The sequence below is a fragment of the Oryza brachyantha genome, chromosome 2 (assembly GCF_000231095.2).
Source record: "Oryza brachyantha chromosome 2, ObraRS2, whole genome shotgun sequence".
Lineage (NCBI taxonomy): Eukaryota > Viridiplantae > Streptophyta > Magnoliopsida > Poales > Poaceae > Oryza > Oryza brachyantha.
This window is the reverse complement of record NC_023164.2, coordinates 17,624,092-17,645,028: the sequence shown is the minus strand read 5'-3', so window position 1 is coordinate 17,645,028 and position 20,937 is coordinate 17,624,092. Positions and strand designations below refer to the sequence as shown.

Sequence of the window (20,937 nt, the reverse complement as noted above, 5' to 3'; positions counted from 1 at the left end):
CCTCCAGTGTCCCAGTCAGTCCACCACCCACTCCTCCAATCGAAGCAACCGCAGCCGCGCGCCATTGATGGATTTGCAGAGCTCCAAGGAGACGACGACGACGACGCCTCCTCCCGAGTAAGCATCTTACGCTACCTTTGGCTGGGCTGGTTTGATGTTGATCGATCGACTGGATCGATCTGGTGCCCTGCATGCGTGTGGGATCGATTTGATGGGGGAGTACATGTGTTTTTTTTTTTTTTGCCGATCGATCGAGCAGGGCGTGGTGGACGGGGGAGACGGTGGCGGTGGTGACGGGGGCGAACCGGGGGATCGGGCACGCGCTGGTGACGCGGCTGGCGGAGCAGGCGCTGTCCGTGGTGCTGACGGCGCGGGACAAGGCGCGCGGGGAGGCGGCCGCCGCGGCGCTCCGCGCGAGGGGCCTCCGCTCCGTGCGGTTCCGCCGCCTCGACGTCTCCGACCCGGCCTCCGTGGCCGCCTTCGCCTCCTGGCTCCGCGACGAGTTCGGCGGCCTCGACATCCTGGTCAGTCCCATCATATCAACTCACCAGATCCACCCTCCACCCGCTTTTCTGCTCAATTCCCCCGACCTCCTCGTCTCGTCGATATCATCATCATCCTATGCACGTTTCGTTTCACTTGTAGCACAGTTCGCAACACTTCGCGTCTACGCAATTAGCGGATGGATCGGATGCATAGACAGACAGATCATAGAATGAACGACAGATCATTTCAAAATAACCTGAAAATTGTGTGCAATGACAGTGTATTATTGGCACCAACCAGTCAATCATGCATGTTATACCGACCCACCTATCTGCATAATTGATTGGCTACAGATACCTCCTAGCCACTCTACTTGGTAAATAAAAATAAGAAATTTACACCCCACCCTCTGGCTTTTACCCGTTCTTTCCAAAGTGTGGTTCCTAAGTTACCTTTCCTTCTGTGCTTTGCATTACACTTTAATCAGGAAAAATGAATAGGTTGCTTGCCAAAATATAATGAAGACCAAAGTTAGGAGGAATATGGTCGAGCTAACTTCACGCAGAGAATATTATCAAAACCATAGAATGGTAAGCACAGGGCACAGCCAAATGGTCAGATTGGTTGCTAGCGTCACAGTGTGACCCATCCAACCTTGTTGTTGCTGTGTAGTCAATGTCGCGGTTAGCTCCTCCGATGGGATGTGCCCCCGTTTAATTTATACTATGTCGCAGGATAAGAGAGGGTGACGAGAGCAGGAAGCTGGTCCAAGTCATGGTCATTGATGGTGACTCTAGACACTTGTTAGTATTATAGATTGCTCTTGATTTTGGCTTGAGAGTTGAGAATTGCATCATTTGCATAGCTGTCGCTGTACGCCTGTACTAGGTCCAGTTTTCTTCTCGAGTTCGGAGACCGACCAGCTTATTACTAGACACTAGACAGTCAGGTGGCGTCATCATTCACTTGTTATTTTGATTTCGATCATCAGATGCATATGGCTATGCACTGTTGACTTTTTTGGCCTGCACTCTTAAATACGGTCAGTTTCTTTTATTTGTATATATGAACATATTTTTCACCAGTGAATAATAGTACTTTATACGACCAGAAACTGAATGATAACGATCCAATGCAATAATTTCTGTATTAAGTTTCGTGGCCTTGTCAAGGCACTTCAGTAGCAAGCTAAATTTCCACAGTTCAGTTTTTCATGGTATTAGATTGAAATCTATTTCGAGGTAGAACTATGTTTCATATATGGTATTATCTTTATTATATATTATAAGAATCTATGATTATTTCTAGATTCATATGAATGCTAATAAATCTTGACAAATATATAAGACATGATCAAATTTGAATTTTACTGTCCTATGGAGAAACTTTATCGTCCTTTAGCAGTGGCAATAAATTTTTAGTATAAAATTTTAGTATCTCGAGGCATCTACGATCATGATATATCAAAGTTTTTACACTAGTACTGCGTCATTTCAAGGATAGTAAAAAAGCTTATAAAATAGATACTTTGATTCATTGATGAATCTATGGTAAAATAATCTTGTAATATAAAATAGATGGATCACTTGCTTCTATTTAAATACAATTTTATCATAAATAATCTCAATTGATCGATTTACACCGTTATAATATGATCACCAACAACGATATATATCTTACTAGTTTTTTCTTTCAAGCTATGTGTTAATTTCAAGTCCTCAAATTGAATTTGGCAGTTTCTGTTAGCATTTTCTTTATTATATGAGTAATTTTATCATTCTTGAGGTGGTATCAAGAGGTACCACTCTTTTTTATATAAAATTTGGTATCTCTTAGTACCTAATCTTTTTCATATAAAATTTAGTATCTCTTAATACCTTAGGTACTAGAAGATACCAAATTTTATATAGAAAAGAGTGATACCTCATGGTATCTCCTTAAGTATTAAAAAAAGCTCTTATTATATACACACATACGTACACACGCCAATGCATAATTAACTGAGTGCAAACTACATCAATTGGATGCGCGTGTGTGTCATGTTGATTGTCCTGAGTCCAGTAAGGCCGACCAGGTAGCAATATAAAGAGGTAAAGGACATGTCCTCATGCTGTGATGCATATTAGCATATACTCGTATATACATACAACTACATGCCTCCATGTCTGGCAAGGACTTGAAATAAAATATGTGGGCATCTGACCAGCCTTGAATCCGCATGATACACGATACACCGTTTTAAAAAGTACCAGCACGCACGAACTATCAAGATAGAAATGATCCAGTGCAGATCTATCTTAGATTAATTAGTCGTTGTACATCTTTTCCATGCGGGCCAATGCAAGTATTCTACATTTCTACGTGAAGCTGACAAAACTACTAGGAATCCTGTCTTTCATGACGATGGAACAGTGCTGCAGATAGAGCTGTTCTCTGAAATCTAAACGATAAAATAATACTCCAAGCTAAGCCGTGGCAGTTGGGTCATTAACTGATTAGGATCCAATTGCAAGTTGTTTTCTTATTTTTTTTCTCGAAACAGAGATTAGGATCCAAGTCATCACATTAATTCACAACATTATTGTAGATGCCATGCTGTTCTAGGTCTTAATTATATGTTTACGTTGACGTAAGGAAAATAAAAATTTGCATTTGAAGTTACTTATACATTCATATTTTCTTTAGTATTTAAGTCCATGAAAATCCATCCTATAAGGTTCGACTTCCCCCACCCCCCATCAAGTAAATCAAAAAAAATAAGATCAGAAAGGAGGTGACTACTCCTATGTTAACTATTGAATCATAAATCTGGTTTGCCTCTGTCAAGGACATGTTCTGCAGGAACAAACTAACATGCTTATATACTGTGGCATAAATTCGAATTGGCTAGTTCTATTTGTTATTCAAGATCGACTAGACAAATTAAAGCTCACAAGAGTACCTAACTCGATAATGCAAAACAAGAACACTATCTATTGGAGGTTAAAGTACTTCTAAAAACGATTGGAGCTACACATAATCATTGTAACCACTTCAATTTCGTGTCATCCTGTACTGAACTGCTTTCTGACTTTTTTTTTTCTTGAAAGAAAATAGTGGGCGATTATTTGGTTTATTTAGAGAAAAAGACAAATAACATATTTATAAATAAAATCAAGTGTTTGCCACTACTGAAATCCTTCGTAGAACCACCTCAGGTCGATGCGCGTACATTTTTCCTGTTGTTTATTTTTTGGGCTATCTCTGTAGCCTGCCGGATGCTCCTATTAACTCTTTTGTCGCCGGCTTTAATTAATTCTCCAGGTGAACAACGCTGCGGTGTCGTTCAACGAGATCGACACCAATTCGGTGGAGAACGCTGAGACGGTGCTCAGGACCAACTTCTACGGGGCCAAGATGCTCATCGAGGCACTCCTGCCGCTCTTCCGGCGATCGGCCGCCAGCAGCCGGATCCTGAACATCAGCTCCCAGCTTGGCCTTCTAAACGTAAGTGATGATCAGGTTAATTCATGGTTCATGGCAATTTTCAAGTGAATTACTGAGTGTATTGTGACCTTTCTGACTGTAGAAATGTAAACCAATAGTAATAGTTACTACACATTTACTGCATCCCTTAGGGCAAATAACCGGAGAAAATTTAGTGTATGGTATGATAGTGGCCTAGTGGCCTTCACTTTTAAAAGGGACAAGAGTGGCCTAGTTTCTTGTCACTTGGAAGTCCAAACAAATAAAAACTGTCGGGGAAAATGGCTGCATGCCTGCATGAGTCACCTAACACTCTGATAGCACGTAAGATTCAGGCTACGTTAAAATTTCTGAAAAGTCTGAAGAGAGAGTCTGGAAGCAATTAAGCAAATCTTGCCCCCACACCTTCTCTGATGCCGGCAAGGCGGCACTATAATTGTCAGGCATTGTTGAAACTTCACACCTGCAGAGTAACGAGTTCACATGCTGGTGTTGGCTTACAACTTTGTTTGTATGTTTTTTTGCTTTGTGGGCCTAATCAAACAATCAACTCTGAGCTCATCACTCACTCATCAGCTGATTGAGAGGCCGTGGACTTCAACGTTTGAACGCACTAGACTATTTCAGATGATAAGGTTATTGCAGAGTCTCTATCATTGCACATGACATCAGTATTACACTGCCTAGTAATATTCCTACCAACTCTCTATCCACTTCTTGAATGATGACTGACGAGGCTGTCTGAACTCCATAGTCATCTGAATTCCCAACCGAAAACCCACCACATATACCCAGTACTGAACTCTGAACTAGGAAAACATAAAAAGATTAAAGACAAATTGCTCGATCATGGCAGTAGTGCTGTGCACTTCTGTAGTTTGACATGTGAGCAAGAATGCCAAACAGTGAGCATCTTGACATTCTGCAGTGACATTTCCTCCTCCAGTTAAAAATATCTGTTGTTTAGGATTAAATTTTATCAAATTTATAAAAATCTGACTATCGATAATTTATCAAATGCTTAATTTAAATACAAAACAAATGATAAACATGGATTCTCCTCGAAAAGTAGTATCATAGGATCATAAACTTAATATATTTTATAAATTATTTCAATACAAAATTGTTTGTTGGATTTTTACAAGTCTGACGAAATCTTGTCTTAACCAATAAATATTTTTGACTAGAGCAGTAGAAATCACAATATTTTTCTGTTAACTGTTGTTACTGGAGTAGTATATGCGAGAGAAAACAATGCACTATACATTATTGAATTAAGCGGAGGTGTTTCTCTTGCATTCTTCAGAAGGTGAGGGACCCGTCGCTGCGGAGCATGCTGCTGGACGAGGGGGCCCTGACGGAGGGGAAGATCGAGCGCATGGCGTCGCGGTTCCTGGCGGAGGTGAAGGACGGGACGTGGGCGGAGCGCGGGTGGCCGGCGGTGTGGACGGACTACGCCGTGTCCAAGCTCGCGCTCAACGCCTACTCGCGCCTCCTCGCCGCGCGCCTCGCCAGCGCCGGCGACCGCGTCGCCGTCAACTGCTTCTGCCCCGGGTTCACGCGCACCGACATGACGCGCGGGTGGGGCACGCGCACCGCCGAGGAGGCCGGCCGCGTCGCCGCGGGCCTCGCCCTGCTCCCGCCCGGCGAGCTCCCCACCGGCAAGTTCTTCAAGTGGTGCACGCCTCAGCTCTACTCCAAGCTGTGAAGCTAAGCTAGCTTAGCTATAGCGCCATGCTCCTCCAAGCTCCGAGCTGAGTCTGTGACACTGTCGACGACACACGTAGGCTCAGCTGCCTCCTGACGTCCGAGTACAAGTAGGACGCATTACTACTGTAAAACTAGAGCAGAGAACCCACGAGGTGCTCATCATAAAGCATGTCAGTTGACGGTGAAATTATAATATATATGGCAGTATGCATCTTTTGTCTAATTCCTAAACTGCTTAGGTGTTCATCTTTTTTATTTTTAAGAGAAAAAACAAAACAAAGTATTCACAAAGGAAAAATAATTTACAAATAAATTATATATATATATATATATATATAAACTGCGATTTAATAAACCCAAAACCAACTTCAAAATTGAAGGTTGAAAATCTAAATTTTAAATTGGAAAAATATGATGATACTGTTAGTATGGCAATGTTAAGCTAACATTCGTTAATTAAAAACCAGCCACACACGTACTCCACATGTTTTGTGCGGTCCAAATTCAGATGGATTATTCGTCCCTCGTACTTGGAAATCCACGGAAGAAATTGACTGAAGATTATCTCAATGAACACTTGTCATTAATCACATCAATTATTTCACGATGTTAGTAGATGTCAGTTACCTTCCTTCTCTTTATATACTTCACTTAAGACTGAACTGTCCATATGTTGCTGTTAAAACCAGAGATTGCATGGAGAAAAAAAAATACGGGCGACCTGCGGAAAGGGTAGCCAAATGCCCAAATGGCACTCATTCATTGTCCACGAGAACATAGTAAAATTATTGAGTAATTTTATAGTAGTTGACTAGTTAACAAGAAGTACTTAAATTTTTTATATAAAAATTGATACATGTACCTAGGTACCGGTATTAAATTTTAGTGTAAAATTTTGATACCTATATTTTCTCAGGTAATATAAAATTGCTAAAAATTGTTTTTGATGGGCCTAGTCCAACCTTGACGGGCATCATTTTTCCAGCTCAAGTGAGAGCCTTCTTTTTTAGTTGGATAAAGGCTCTGGATAATTACATCTATGGGGATTCGCCCTACCACGTTTCTTACTTGAAGGAGTTAAGTGTGGACTTTTCCTTTTCAAAAAATAATAAATCATGCTTAAAGTTCTTTTTGATAATAAAGTAAGTCACAGGCCAAATAAATGATGTTTTCATAATTTTTTAAATAAGACAAATAATTAAATATTAAAAAAATCAAACATCTTACATTATCAAATGGAGGGAGTAGAACGCTAGTAAATTTCTAATCCAGAACTCAAGTGACGATGAAATTAGTAATCTACTAATCCAGATGGTCAAAATTTTCCGGCCCGTCTCTCTTCTTTTTCTTAAAAGGGAATGTGAGCCCGTTCGGAAATATCCGGCCCATTCCAACCCCCACGCTCCGCCTGCCATCCCACGTCGAGCTTGCGGCGTCGGCGCCGCCGCCGCCATGGCCGGGGGCCCCGGCTTCCTCCTTCTGCTCCGGTGGCTCAACTTCTTGCTCCACGTGGCTTCGAACTCCGCATCTGTCTGCTCCCCAGTAGCGCGCTGCCTATGCCTACTCTTTTGGCATGGCATAGCTCGGGCGGCCAAGGCCGTGAGCCGGTGAACCGGTGAGGGCGAGGAGAAGGGTGGAGGAGGTGCTAAGCGAGAGCCGGAGGAGAGAGATAGAGGCTGTGGCTGGGAGTTAGCCGGAGGAGCAGAGCTGCAGAGGACGAAGGAATGGAGCCATCCGACGGCGCCGCCGAGCGTCGGAGCCTCGGAGGGTTCGTTGATCTCCGTGCAGCGCGTCGGGGCATCTCAGTTCTGGCAAGTTTTTACTGAGATAGTGATCAAGTTCTGGCAAGGTTAGATGGTGCCTTCTTATTGATGTTTAACTCAACTCAGTATGGCCCTGTGTTTGTGACTTTGAGGTTTGGTTCTCGTCCTCCCACTCTCTCCTCCTCCTCCTCCTCTCGTCTGCTCCAAGACAAACCGTAAGATTCCTTCTCTTGTTCCCCAATGGCGATGTGTTGGTGGTGCTGTTGCTGATCGCTGGCCGCTGCATATGCTCTTCTCGTTCTTGCTGTTTCGTTCGTTGCTGCGGAGTACTTGATCAAGGAGCAGTGCGTGTATGTTCTCTTTGATCGAGGCGCTTTCGTGAGGTTTTGGTTTGTCCCTGTGTCTCTGGTGGTGCAGTGGTGTGGTGCTACCTCGTGTTCTTGCATTTGGTTTGTGTTGGTGTTGGTGCTCCGTGCTCTTGCTTTTGAGTTTTGATGTTGTTGTCGCAGTGGTTTGCTTGAGGAAGGTGACGAGCACGGAACACCCAGAGCCATGGTGATCTTGCTTGCTTGCTGTTTCTGTCGTTGTTCCTTTTCCTGCTGCTTTTGAAGTTGGTGGAAGTTTTCTTGGCGGGGATGGAGGTGACGAACACCAAAGCAATGGTGGTAAATTTTTTTGAAGTGGTCCAATGGTGGTAATTGTTGTCTCCTTTCTCTCGATCTTATTTTTCATTTTTTTTCCGCCTTGTTTCTTGTTGCTGCTTCTGCTGCTTTCGCGTTGCTGCTGTTGCAGTTGATATGGGCTCTAATGGAGCTACTACAATCCCCATGGTGATCTGCATTTGTCCCTTCTTCTTGCCAATGGATAGTACTAGTGTATCATTGTTCAATAGAAAACTATTTTCAAATTGCAAGAAATTAAAAAAATGGCAAACTAGCCGAGTGGCCTCATTTGAGAATGACATTGTGAGGAAACCCAAATCCAAAAATGCCAAAAGAGACGGAACTCATCTTTGTAATGCATAATAGCAAATTTCTCTTCCATGCCTAATCATCTGCTAGAAACAACATGATCGGATTGGACTCGACCGTTGCCACTGTGTCACTCGCCGGCCTTGCACTGCACTAGCTGTCGATTGCCCGGCTTCCTGTCAGTAATCTCGTTTGTTCCTCTCTTGTTCCGTTGTTTCCGAGCCTTGAGCAAAACTAATCTGATGCAGTACTAAAAATGCTGGAATTGTGCTATAAACGTGCACTGTACTGTATGATAGGGGTAACATGGTATGAAACATGATCCTTTGTTCCAATTTTATGGCTGGTCATTCTTATGAGTTATTGATTTTGTTTCATATCGTAAGACTTTCTAACCTTATCTAAATTTATCCATTCATAAATATATATAATTATAATATGAGCTTTTTTTATGATACTTGAGTACGTACTGAGAAGTACCAAATTTTTAGTCTAAAATCTGATACCTTCTAGTAACTAAGGTACCAAGAGATAGCAAATTTTACACTAAAATGTTGGTACCTCTCGGTTCCTTCCCAAGACTGTAAAATTGCTCTTTATAATATATGTATATAGATCTATTAGCTTTTATATAAATCTAGAAAAGATTAAAAACTCTTATACTGTGAAATGCATAGAGTAGATAAGGATATCATCATTAAAAAAATATAGAATTAAGACATACTTAGCCACTAATTTAATTCCAAACATAATCATTTGCAAAACAGAATTAACAGGAATTAATTCTACTGCAAAATTAGTCAATAGACTTAACAAATCAAAACTGCATAAACCATTCTAGTATATATTCATATTGCCTATCATGCTAGCTATTGAACAAAACATAATTAGGCAAACCAGCATGCATGTCATTAGGCTAACAGTACCACACACAAAGATACGTAACAATTTTGGACTAGACAACAACTGAGTTGGGTGAGATGGATCGAAGGATTCAACACATATATACTCACTGAACAGATCGATGCAGATCAACCTCTCGATGCAATGTAGTCACTCGAGTGATTCGATGAAGATGAACATGGAGTTTCGCCTCACGCACAGGTGCTGCAAAACCAAGAAGAAGATCGAATTGTTGATGACATTGAGCGGCCGCGTATATTTACGCTGCCCAGAAACCTTTACACCGCCCCCGTACAGGTGCGTACGTGGCGAAGGCTCGGAGACACCGTTCGCCGGGATGCTCGTTGCACGACGAGCACCATAGCCGGTTCGGAACGGACGACGATGCAACACGATGACAATGGAGAACTAGAGAGAAGAAAAGACTATTGTTCTATATATTTCCGAGGACGTCTTCTTGAGCTTAACATAAAACGGTAGTATTTTCTCTCATCCGTTATTCCGTTGCGTCAAGGCTAGATCAACTGCACTAGATACGTTGTTGCCGTAACAGTCGCACTCGCACGTGCACGTTCTTGCGTCACCAAGAAAACCAAGCCTGACTTGCTAAGAAATCAGCACAAGCCGTTGTTTCTGCATGTATCCATGTAGCCTGTTACATATTCATGTACCTATGCAACCATCTAGCACACACGCACTGTGTGACTAGCATTAGGATTTGAAATTGATGAAATAATTCAACTTTAACCGCACATTATTTCTATAAAAAAGAGATTTACTGCAGTGCAATAAAAAATAACAAAAAGTACCCCGAGATACCGGTACCTCACGGTATCAAATCGTGTCTGTTCGTTGGATCTAAAAGTGCATATCCTACTCAGCTAGATCCAATGGTAAAAAATAATTTGGTATGATACCGGTACCTCGAAATACTTTTTGTGGACCGGAGCAAATCTCGTAAAATTTTTTGATTGACGAAATCTATATCTACTAGAAAATGCCTGTGCGTTGCACCGGGTTAAGCTAATTTTAATTATCCAAATTTAAATAAAATTTGAAAATAAATTATGTGTTTAGCCGGAAATAGTAAATAATGGTTAATGTACAATTGATTTGAGAAGCGTACGCTAAACCCCGTTATGTCATTTTCAACCAATTTCTCTAAGCCCTAGTCCCTTTATTTTTTTTATCTAATGTAATAAAATTAAATATAAACATTGTGTGTAGAGAAAAACACAAATAAATTTGAGATTGGCTAGAAAAGCAAAAATAAATAAGTTTCGGAATGTGTACAAAACACACAAAAAATGAGAATTTGTAAAAAAGATAAAAAAAGTTTCTACACAAATCATTTTATGTAGAGAATACACACAAAAAAAATTGAGATTAGGTAGAAAAAAAGAAAAGGTAAAAAAAATAAAAAGAATGAGAATGGGTAAAGAAATAAAAGTTCTGCTTGGACATCTTTTGTTTAGGCCCTAGCATAATTAAGTGTATTAGGGTACGAAAGGTTGATATGTATGAGTGGTTAAGAAAGCATACCTTTGGCTCCATCCGCGCAAGTTCAAACCAGCTGTCGACTTTTTTTTTTCCATTCGCGTCAAGCAAGCGCGCGGTGGACTCCGGTATTTGGCCTGACGCGCACGATAACTCGGGCCAACGCGAACTTGACCCGCTCGGGCCAAGTGTGACCCATTTATCCGACGGACTCGGCCTGGAGCACGAACCTGGCCCGCTTAGGCAAAGCGCGACCCATTTATCCGACGGACTCGGCCTGGCGCGCGCGAGGTTGCTGCTGCTGCTGACGTCATCATGGCGTATGGATGACGTCAGCATAGACGGATGAAAATTTTTGGCAGAATCGTTACCGCTTTTTATAATAGTATAGATATAGATTATAAAAAGCGGTAACGATTCTGCCGAGCAATTTCGTCCGTCGGTTCGCCCGTCCGCAGCGCGCGTGGTTTTCGAGTCGGTCACGACACGACGTCCCATTCCCACACGAGGATGAGGTAGTACTTGGTCGCACCACAATGTCGGTTGCGCCCATCACCGCCTGCATCTGCATCATGTTTGCGTAGGGTAGGGGCACCCTCGTGGCGGGGCCAGTGCGATGGTCGTATTTAGCGTTGGTGACCTCGACAAGGGGAAGACCAGCCAGGCGAGCGCCGCAGCGGCGATGGCCTCGCAGAACCCTGTCCAGTTCAGTATGCCTTGGAGGAATGGCCCGCTGGCTTCATGAACGGCGGGTCGAGTACTGATCCCAGCACCGTCGGGCCGATGGTGAGCAGCACGACGGCGTTGGCCGATCGAGAATGGGGTGAAGCGGAGCCCCACGAACAGGAACACGAACATGACGGTGAATCGGTGATTCCGATGAAGGCGAGCTACGTCGCCAACAATAGGGACGTGGACAGCGGCAGCGCCTGCGAACCCAGCCCGTACATGAAGCACATCCTGGCGTAGAACCCACCAAGTGCGGCAGCCACTTCGACGAGGCGATAGGCGCAGGAGGAGGAGGTTGGGATCCCATGCCTGTGGCTACGGTAGAGCGACACGCGAAGCGGTGGAAGCAAGAGCAGCCAGCTGGAGATCTGGAGCATGGTGGACAGCTAGAGGCGACTCCCACCGTGCGCGAAGTAAACCCGAAGGAGGAGCGGCCGACCAGCGCCGAGTGGGACGACGGGGCAGGCTCTGAATATGACCAGCAACGATGACCAGTACCTCGCCGGTGACGCACTCCTAGTGGACGATCGAGTTGCTAGGCATCGCCTTGGTTTCTTGCAGGCTGCAGAACTAGCACTAGCAGCAGCAGTGGTGGCCATGATCAAATGAGGTAATGCTTAATTACCGCAAGCTTGAAACTTTGGATAGTGTTAGACCTAGATCTTGCGTGGCTGGACAATGGGAAGTGGCGGTATCTGTTCTACGTCGCCGCATACTTGGCTCCTTCCAAGGTTTGCAAAATTCAAACTATGAACTGATAGGGTTTCGACAAATGTCACGACTCTAAGAAAAATCAATCAATAGTCCTTTCACCGATTCCACCCATCGTTTTTTTCAAACCACTAGGTTTTCGACGCATAAAATGAATGAAGGGTCATCCTGCATGTTTCATTTATTTGCTAGCGTTGCAGCACGGTTTCTTATGTAAAAAAAGATTTAATCTCATCCACCCACTATGTAATAACATTATTCTTATGCAAACCCGTTGTAACACACGGGCATTTTTCTAGTCTCATAAAAAAAGGATCACATGAGACTCCAAGCCCTCAGGGCTCATCCACTTTGGGGGAATTCAACTGCTTTTGGCTCAGAAGCAAGCGATCGCAGTTAACCCGTAAATTCCTTAAGAAGCATCTGCTGATCGTCACAGTACAGAGCAAACACAGTCATCCTTTAGGTTAATTACACAAGTAACAACCCGAGCTGAACTTTCGCGCGAGGCCCTCCCGAGCGGAACGGCGGCGCCGACCGATGCGGCGGCTACGGCGGAAGCGAGGCGCTGCTCCACGTGTGCTCCGCATCGGGGCCGTACACGTGGACACGATCGGACGGCCAAGGCGGTGCGAGCAGGCCCAGGTCACGAGCAGCGCAACGGGTTCTCCTGGACCGTCGGATCAGGCGTTAGCAGCCTCAGGCTTCGTATTCGCTTCGCAACAAAAAGAGCAACGGAATTGCGGAGAAGCGAGGACTTGATCTCTCCTCCTCCTCTCCTCTGCTTTCATCTGCGCCAAGACAGCCGTAAGATTCCTTCTCCTATTCTCCCATGGCCATGTGTTTTGTGACTTTGTGTTGGTGGGGGGTGGAGCTGTTGCCTGTTGCGAGCCGCCGCTCCGCTCGTTCTCGCGGTTTTTTGGTTCGTTTCTGTGGAGTACCCTTCGATCGAGAATCGAGCAGCGTGACGCTTTTGTGAGGTTTTACTTTGCTCTCCAATGTTATCTCGTGTTCCTCATCGGTGTGTGTTTTGTTACTGCTGCTGCTGCTGCTGCTGCTGTTTCTTTGTGAAGTTGGCGGTGTGGTATATGCTTCGAGGAGGATGACGAGCACCGGAAACAATGGTGATCTACGTCGCCTCTTCTGTTTGTTCTTTTCCATCTGTTTCCGTGTTGCTGCATTTGAAGTTGGTTGCAGTTTTCTTTGAGGAGGGTGACGAGCACACCGGGATCTGCGGTGATCTCATCTTCGTTGCGATCTTACTCATCCATTCCAACCTTGTTTTCTTGTTGCTTCTTCAGAAATTGCTCTCGTGTTTTTGTTTCTGTGGTTGGCGGGGAATCGCATGGAATCATGGTAATCTGTTGGAGTAGGGGCTAACGAACGAGCACCGCAATCCATGGCGATCTCTGTTTCGTGCTTCCTCTCTGTACTGGATGATGGTGTTCATGAGCCCATCCTTCATCAGACGATCCGATTCTACCATCTACCTACGCATTTTCGTCTTGCTATTCCTTCTGCATGTCGGTGTCCTTTTTTTTCCTTCTTTCACAACTCATCAGCGCACTCGGAAACGTCTTGATGATTCTGTGCACGGAAAACTCGATTATCTCTTTCTCTTACTCATCAGCGCTGTTCTTTGCTGATGCGTGCTGACATGACAAGAGGCCTACGACCAATCATTGCTGTTCATTCATGAAAGTACTTTTGATTCTTTACAATCTAAGTTCCTGTCATGATCGGGATTAAGTACGGCAGGCGACGCAGGGCGTGCGACGTCTGCAGCAACGCCTTGAGGAGTCCGGATCAAATTAGCCTAAAGTTTGTTAGGATTAGATCATAAGTTTGTTTAGTTAGTTATCCACTAATATTTAGAGTTTGTTAGTAATACGTTAGAGATGTAAGCTTATTTAATGGGGCACAGATCAGGCGGCAATAACGTAGCAAGAAAATTATCTCTGTCTCTCTCATCTCGTTCTCTGTTTTCTCTCGTCTTCTTCACGTCTTCAGCCACGGAACGGTAGCCAGCCAGGTTGCCGAAGCCAAGGCCGCCGATCACCCATCGTTACCCTATCCATTCTTACACCCATCGTTCTGGCAAGTTTTTACTGAGATAGTGATCAAGTTCTGGCAAGGTTAGATGGTGCCTTCTTATTGATGTTTAACTTAACTCGGTATGGTTTCAAATGCGATAATGTTAAAGTGTTAAGTAGCTCGATACCGGCAGCAGCCAAAAGGAGTAATTGAAATCTTAGCCTGTAAATATTTCTCCCTTATTGTAATCACGTGCACTGCTGGCTCCAGTGTTTCTTCTCGACACACTTTTTTGGATGCTCTTTTGGGTTCTGAAATTAATGGTGAAGAGCTTGTCGTTTTGGACACCCTCTTATTTTTAAGATGTAGTGACCTGGATAAATATTGAACAATATTTGGTTATTTTAAGTATCAGTGTTCACAGTTTTTTCTCTCTTTTTTTTTCCAGGAAAGCTGGTCCTGCCATGGGTGCATCTGCCAGCACTTCATTAACGTCGAAGCTTAGTAATGAAGGAGAGAATCAGAGAATTAAGTATGCCTCATCAACTATGCAAGGATGTTGTATTAAGAAGGAAGATGCTGTGAGTAATCTTGCACTCTTTATCAATATTGTTGGGATCATAATATGATCAAACTCTGAGCTTAATTTTTACATTTCTTATGATCTAGCTTGCAGTTGAACTAGATTTAGATGCATTAAAGAACACGTCATTCTTTGGTGTTTATGATGGCCATGGAGGTTTGATCTTCATTCTCATCTTTTTTCCCAACAAATGTCCAACGATTCATCGCTTAGCAGACCTTCATGCATTGGCTAAAATATCGTAGAATTCATAATCCTCTAAAATAAGACAGAATAGCAGTATGTTGTGCCATCTGTTGGCTCAATTTCCTATAGAAGTTTCTAGGGACACAGGATTATAGTTGTCTCGTCATTCATTATCTATTTTATAAGATCTCAATACTGAGTTCTTTAATATTTTCTACTTAGGAGCTGAAGTAGCAATGTACTGTGCAAGACGATTTCATATTATGCTTCGCGAGGATAAAGACTATTTCAACAAACTGCCCAATGCAATTATCTCCGTGTACTCCAGGTTATTTTGTAGATAATTGTTTGATGTACTCTGCATATTGTGCTACATAAGTTCTCCCTTACTATTTCTAAATGATGGAAAACAAAAGGACCACATTGCACCCATTTTGTTTATAGTTGCAGTATGTCTTGAAAATCCAAGTACCGTTTGTTGGATGAGAAAAAAGAATTAATTATGTAATCACCATTCCTTCTTAATTGCAGGCTTGATGATGATTTGCAACGATCAAATGAATGGAGGGAGTCGCTTTATCCCCGTGGTAATGGTGATTGTTTCCAGTTCCTCAGTGCGAACCTCTGGCCTTCTGCAGAGGTGATATACCATCTTTTGAATTTTCTAGTTTTATAGTGTTCATATTATTATCTGTAAGAAAGATCTTGAAGGAATGTGTGTAATAGGATGTCTATATTTTTCTTACAATATGATCTGGAGTTCCAAGTGGTACATTTCACATCTAGACACAGTTTTCATGTCACAATCCTGTTTGACAGAATTGGCAGCCAAAGCTTTTTAAGTTCTTACAATTTTGATATATGTCACTTTACTGGACTCATCATGTCTTTCTTACAATTTTTTCCCTTCTTTTATGGACATCATTTTTTCCCTGGTGCTATTTCACACCTTTTTATATCTTTTTTATTTCATGGAATTATTGTATTTATTGTGTTATACTTTGGTTGGTATTTTTTTTCTTTCATGGAATTATTGTATTAATTGTGTTATACTTTGCTTGGGATTTTTACCCCCTCAGCTGCCTGAGACAACAAATTACGTTGCACCATTACGCAAAGGAAGCACAGCATGTGTGGTAATTATTAGAGGAAATCATATCATTGTTGGAAATCTTGGTGATTCTCGTTGCGTACTTTCAGAGAATGGTCAGGTGTAGTGACTTTTTCCTTGTCAACTGTCTGGTTGATTGGATCATCTGTCATACCAAATGTGTATTAAACTGCTGTCTAATTTTTTATTTTGTACTTTTGTTGCTTCAATTCCAAAGGCATTTAATTTGTCTATCGATCACAAACCAAATATCCAACCAGAACGTCTGAGAATTGAAAGAGCAGGAGGACGAGTATTATCAGAACGAGTTCCTTTCGTAGGTCCAGGAAAAAAAATCAGGTACCGTTGCGGTGTGGCTCGTATTGAAGGAAGGTTTGGCCTGTCCAGAGCGATTGGTATACTCTTATTATTTTTATCTTCTGGTTTTTTTTGGTACATAATCTATTTTGCATCAAGTGTAATTGGTGTTTTCCTTACTTCCATCCAGGCGATTTTCAATTTAAGCAGAACAAAGATATGCCTCCTTCGCAGCAAATTGTGACATGCGTCCCTGACGTTCACCTTGTAAGTGTAACTAAGTTCTTTTAGAGGACTATAAATTGTGCTCGGTCTGATCTGATGGTCTTTTTTTTTTTGGTTAGGTAAACATAACTGATAAAACTGAATTTCTTGTCATAGCAAGTGACGGCGTCTGGTAGGCCCCTTAGCTGCAAAAGTTTTTCCTTTCTGTTATGAATACTCCTGATTAAAATTAATCTCATGCAGAGTTTGTCCAATCCAGATTAATTTGTTAGATATATGTAGCAATATAGCATATGTATGTACGCTTAGCTTGGTGACCCATGAGAGCCCATATACCCATGTATATACTCTTCTCCTGTGATGCACAGCATTGATTCATCTCAAGTTAACCAGCTTGCTTGCTTCTTTTAAGACAGTTTTGTTTTTCCATAAGGGTTTGTACATTTGGTTTAATTTAAATTGAATGTGGCCTGGACTGCTACAATATCTAATCCACCCCCTTGTGTAGTTTTATGTGGTTTTTCATGGTGAAGAAATCTTCATTTCTGAGTTAAATGTTACACCCCTTGAGAGGATGAATCTACTGAAAAGCGGAACATCTGCCAATCCTTGGACTAGCTTGTGTTTCAATGAATCCAGATATTATTTAACTTGATGGCTTAGTATGCGATAGGCTTATTAAATTGGAAATGATCACTATCCCCCTTATATATCTGACTTATATAATACTGCAAGGACATGCTTCAAGAACCATGGCACTTCCTTAAACATTTGCACCGGTAGGAATCATGCTATGTTGCAGAATCAGAATATAACTTGTGTCACTTCTTATATTGATATTGCACTCTGCCATATATGTTTGGTCTGAAGTTCATTTCCCATCTTTCAGTCACATATGCATTTATCATCGTGCACAATTTCATTCATTCATATTCTCAAAGTTCAACATATTTTTTTTTTCACTTTCAGGAGTCAAATGTCAAGTAAGGAAGTGGTTGATTTCGTACGTAAGGAGTTGAACTCGGTGAGCCCATCTTCCTCATTTTCTCTACCTGTCATCACATTATGATCAATGTTATGCTGTTCATCTAATGGGATCTGCGCGCGCTTGGCTGGTTGGTTGTCATGCAATTGAAATCTGAAGTCTCCACATTATGATCAATGTTTTAATTGCTGTTCATCAATTTTTTGCTATAATTGTTATTCACGTACGTTGCCTTGACATATACTTGTAATCAATATCAACACAGATGACGAATCTACGCGCCATTTGTGAGAAGCTTCTCGATCGTTGCTTGCTTTCGAAGGACAACGTGACGGCCATACTGGTTCAGTTCAAGCCCCGCGCCGCAGTTGCTCCTAACCTGTCCGGCATTGAGGAGCCCGGCATTAAGAAAGAGATCGATGACGACAGTGAGGAGCTCCCATTGTCCCATCATCCTCAGGAATAGTCCCTGATAGAATCTTAGCTACCTGCAGAGAGTTCTATTTCCCTCTTTGCTGATGACATGCAACTGTATAAGTAGGATTAAACGATGAAATTAGTCCATTACCAAGTCCACGTAAAGTCATTAACTCGTGCCTCTTGAGCGCTTTTTTTTTTTTTTTTTTTTGCCTTTGGTTGGATTCGCTTCATGCTCCCTTTGGTACTGATCGATCCTCAGGAATCCTGGAGATTTTGATCGAGTGTTAGGTTAGTTTGCAAATGCTCACTTCTATAATTTTTCTAGCTATGTGCGTGAGTGCATGCTATGATATACTTCCTCTGGTTTTTTAAGTTTTTATTTGGATCTACGTTTGACTATTTGTCTTATTTAATTATATATATATGTAAAATTATAAATTATTTTAAAGTTTCTTTAGTAAGAAATTAAATGAAAATGAAAATAACTAATAATTATATAACTTTTTTCAATTAGACAAATAGTAAAACATAGATGTAAAAGTCAACGGTATCAAATTTAAAAAAACAAAGTGAGTATCTAGCTACTCTTTTAGATAAATGATGTTTTTATTAATTTCAGATGATTATACCAAGATGATACAATCACTCGAAAACTACTTCCGGACTCTGTATAACTGATATGCACATAACCAAAAAAACTAGACACATACTTTGCCATTTATTACAAAATAGAGCAAAACATTTCTAATAAGAAATCCTCACTATACACCGCTGCCCATATTGCTGGGTAAAAAAACCTCCATGGTCTTCCGTTCTAACTGAGACACCGTAAGAAAAGTATTTCGTGAACCAGACTTATGAAGTATAGCCCATGTATAAAACAGTGAATAATTATGAAAATAACCTATAGAGAAGAAGAGATTATCTTTTTGTCAAACACTATTTTATTCCTGTATAACCATAGGGACCAACAGGTCGATGTTGCTCCTGGCAAGACATGTAACTTTATATCTTTTTCAAAATCCCATAACCAATTACCAAACATATGAGTAATAGAATAAGGTTGTGGTAGACCTAAAATCATCTGAATTGCGAACCACACGTATCTCACAAAACACTAAAAAAACAAATGAAGAACTGGTTCATCTTTATTAAAAGAATAACAAATCTTACTACCCTAAGCGCAATAATCTGTACTAGTGGATTTTAAGAATTTAAGTGTTAGCTAGTGGACTGTTTTTTTTTTCTATTGGCGTGACGGGAGTATGTAATATCCTACCCAAAATAGCATTCATCGGTGAACTAATTTACAGAGCAAGAAATTAGTCTCAGCGTGACAGAGATCGTGCCGGAGGCTAGAACAGGAAAGAAACGCAGATGTGAGAAGCCTAATTACGGTTTAGCGCGCGTACAAAACCTACGCGTTTAGTTCTAACTAACATCATTAATTCGACCCGGATTCGGAAAAGCGCGCGCGCGCGCCCGCTCCATTCTACTTGGGATTGATAGATTACCCGGCATCTTGGTCGGAGTCGGCGTGGGCATGGCAGTATAAAATGAGAGAGCGCGTAGCACCGCAGCATCCATCGCCTCGCCGCGCCACGTAACGTACGTACCAACGTGCAAGTGCTCTTCCTCTCACGAGTCTCGCGCCTCCGCTCTCCCGCCGGAGTCCGGAGCTAGGATTTGATCATCATCGATCCCTGCCTTGCTCAAGACATGCTGGCCCCAAGGTTCGGCCCTTTCGCCGCCGCCGGCAGCGCCGCGCCGCAGAAGGACGTCGCGGATCGTGACTCGTATCTCCGCGCTGTTATTGGCGCGCTGCCTCCGGTTGCACCGGCAGCACGACCGCCACCGTCACCGGACTCCCCCCGTACCCCACCTGCCGCCTACGGCAGCTCCCTCCTCAACTACGGCGACGCCGTCCACCCCCACCACGTCCCGGAGCAGAAGCCGGTGGCGCCGTTGCCACCTCAGGAGAGCGAACCGGCGCAAGGAGGCGCCGATCACCCGGTGGTGGTCACCAATAACAACTCGGCGACACGGCCGCAGCTGTGCGAGCCCTACGACGACGATATCGATGCCACCCTCCGTGCCATGGAGAGGAACACAAAGGAGCGGCCCTCGCCCCACTTCCTGGAGATGATACAGCCTGGCTATATGACTGTCGAGGTGCGCACCTCGATGATCCGCTTCATGGCCGGTCTAACCAAGCAACAAGACCTTGCCGCCGGCACGCTCCACCGCGCCGCCTACTACCTGGACCGCTACCTGTCGGTGACGCCCCAGTCGGACGACAGGATGCGGCTGTGCCTCGTCGGCGCCACGGCTGTCTTTCTCGCGGCAAAGTACGAGGACCGGTCCACCGTGAGCAAGCTCAACGCCAGCGCGGTCGCCACCTACTGCGGGTACATCGGCGAGACCCGGAACAGGCTGGTGGCGTGCATGGAGAATGAGATCCTCACCGCGCTCGACTACAACCTCAGCGGGCCGACGGCGTACACGTTCGTGGAGCACTTCACGAGGTACTATGGCCAGGAAATGGAGGACCAGGTCGTGCAGCAGGCGGCGCATCGGCTGGCCGAATCGACGCTGCACGACTACGGCTTCCACCGCTACCTGCCGTCCGTCGTGGCGGCGTCGGCGATCTTCCTGGCCAGGCTGCACGTCCTGTGCGAGCGATGGAGCAAGGAGCTCGAGAGCCTCACGGGCTACAAGGCCATCGAGTTGATGGACTGCGTGTGCAACATATACAACCGCATTCCAAATCCTAGGTTCCAACTCTATCGAGAGTACTTCTTGGAGGATCCATAGCCCATGTATAGGAAGAACAAAAAAGAGCCTGTAAAAGCACAAGCATG

At 43.3% G+C, this 20,937-nt stretch overlaps 3 protein-coding genes and 1 pseudogene across 9 annotated transcripts; 3 read left to right on the top strand and 1 right to left on the bottom strand.

Annotated features, from left to right (window-relative positions):
• Positions 1–19: 19 nt before the first annotated feature.
• Positions 20–5,865, top strand: LOC102715443 ((+)-neomenthol dehydrogenase-like). The gene is made up of 4 exons (XM_040521184.1): positions 20–117; positions 260–524; positions 3,790–3,972; positions 5,258–5,865. Exons 1-4 carry the CDS (start codon positions 68–70, stop codon positions 5,657–5,659), a joined length of 900 nt encoding a protein of 299 aa, XP_040377118.1. The 5' UTR covers positions 20–67; the 3' UTR covers positions 5,660–5,865.
• A 3,583-nt stretch (positions 5,866–9,448) lies between these two features.
• LOC102704593 lies at positions 9,449–12,123 on the bottom strand (annotated as a pseudogene).
• Positions 12,124–12,969: 846 nt separating this feature from the next.
• LOC102704314 (probable protein phosphatase 2C 21) lies at positions 12,970–18,450 on the top strand. 7 transcript variants are annotated; one of them, XM_015833637.2, is made up of 11 exons: positions 12,976–13,042; positions 14,718–14,850; positions 14,939–15,008; positions 15,261–15,366; positions 15,570–15,678; positions 16,118–16,249; positions 16,367–16,544; positions 16,637–16,713; positions 16,791–16,843; positions 17,641–17,695; positions 17,922–18,450. In XM_015833637.2, the coding sequence occupies exons 2-11, from the start codon at positions 14,734–14,736 to the stop codon at positions 18,120–18,122; spliced, it is 1,098 nt and encodes a 365-aa protein (XP_015689123.1). In that variant the 5' UTR covers positions 12,976–13,042; positions 14,718–14,733; the 3' UTR covers positions 18,123–18,450. The 7 variants fall into 7 exon arrangements, with proteins under 7 accessions (XP_015689127.1, XP_015689123.1, XP_015689124.1 ...); XM_015833638.2 differs by lacking the exon at positions 12,976–13,042 and adding an exon at positions 13,108–13,215; XM_015833639.2 differs by lacking the exon at positions 12,976–13,042 and adding an exon at positions 14,188–14,370.
• Positions 18,451–19,795: 1,345 nt separating this feature from the next.
• Positions 19,796–20,890, top strand: LOC102704036 (putative cyclin-F1-2). The gene has a single exon (XM_015833175.2). The coding sequence runs from the start codon at positions 19,796–19,798 to the stop codon at positions 20,888–20,890; it is 1,095 nt and encodes a 364-aa protein (XP_015688661.2).
• Positions 20,891–20,937: the final 47 nt, after the last annotated feature.

Coding starts and splice junctions, on each gene's coding strand:
- LOC102704314 (XM_015833637.2), top strand. CDS start 14,734: ATGGGTGCATCTGCCAGCACTTCATTAACGTCGAAGCTTAGTAATGAA. Junction 14,851..14,938: donor GTATTAAGAAGGAAGATGCT/GTGAGTAATCTT, acceptor CTTATGATCTAG/CTTGCAGTTGAACTAGATTT. Junction 16,250..16,366: donor TACTTTCAGAGAATGGTCAG/GTGTAGTGACTT, acceptor TCAATTCCAAAG/GCATTTAATTTGTCTATCGA.
- LOC102715443 (XM_040521184.1), top strand. CDS start 68: ATGGATTTGCAGAGCTCCAAGGAGACGACGACGACGACGCCTCCTCCC. Junction 118..259: donor ACGACGACGCCTCCTCCCGA/GTAAGCATCTTA, acceptor TCGATCGAGCAG/GGCGTGGTGGACGGGGGAGA. Junction 3,973..5,257: donor CCCAGCTTGGCCTTCTAAAC/GTAAGTGATGAT, acceptor TGCATTCTTCAG/AAGGTGAGGGACCCGTCGCT.
- LOC102704036 (XM_015833175.2), top strand. CDS start 19,796: ATGCTGGCCCCAAGGTTCGGCCCTTTCGCCGCCGCCGGCAGCGCCGCG.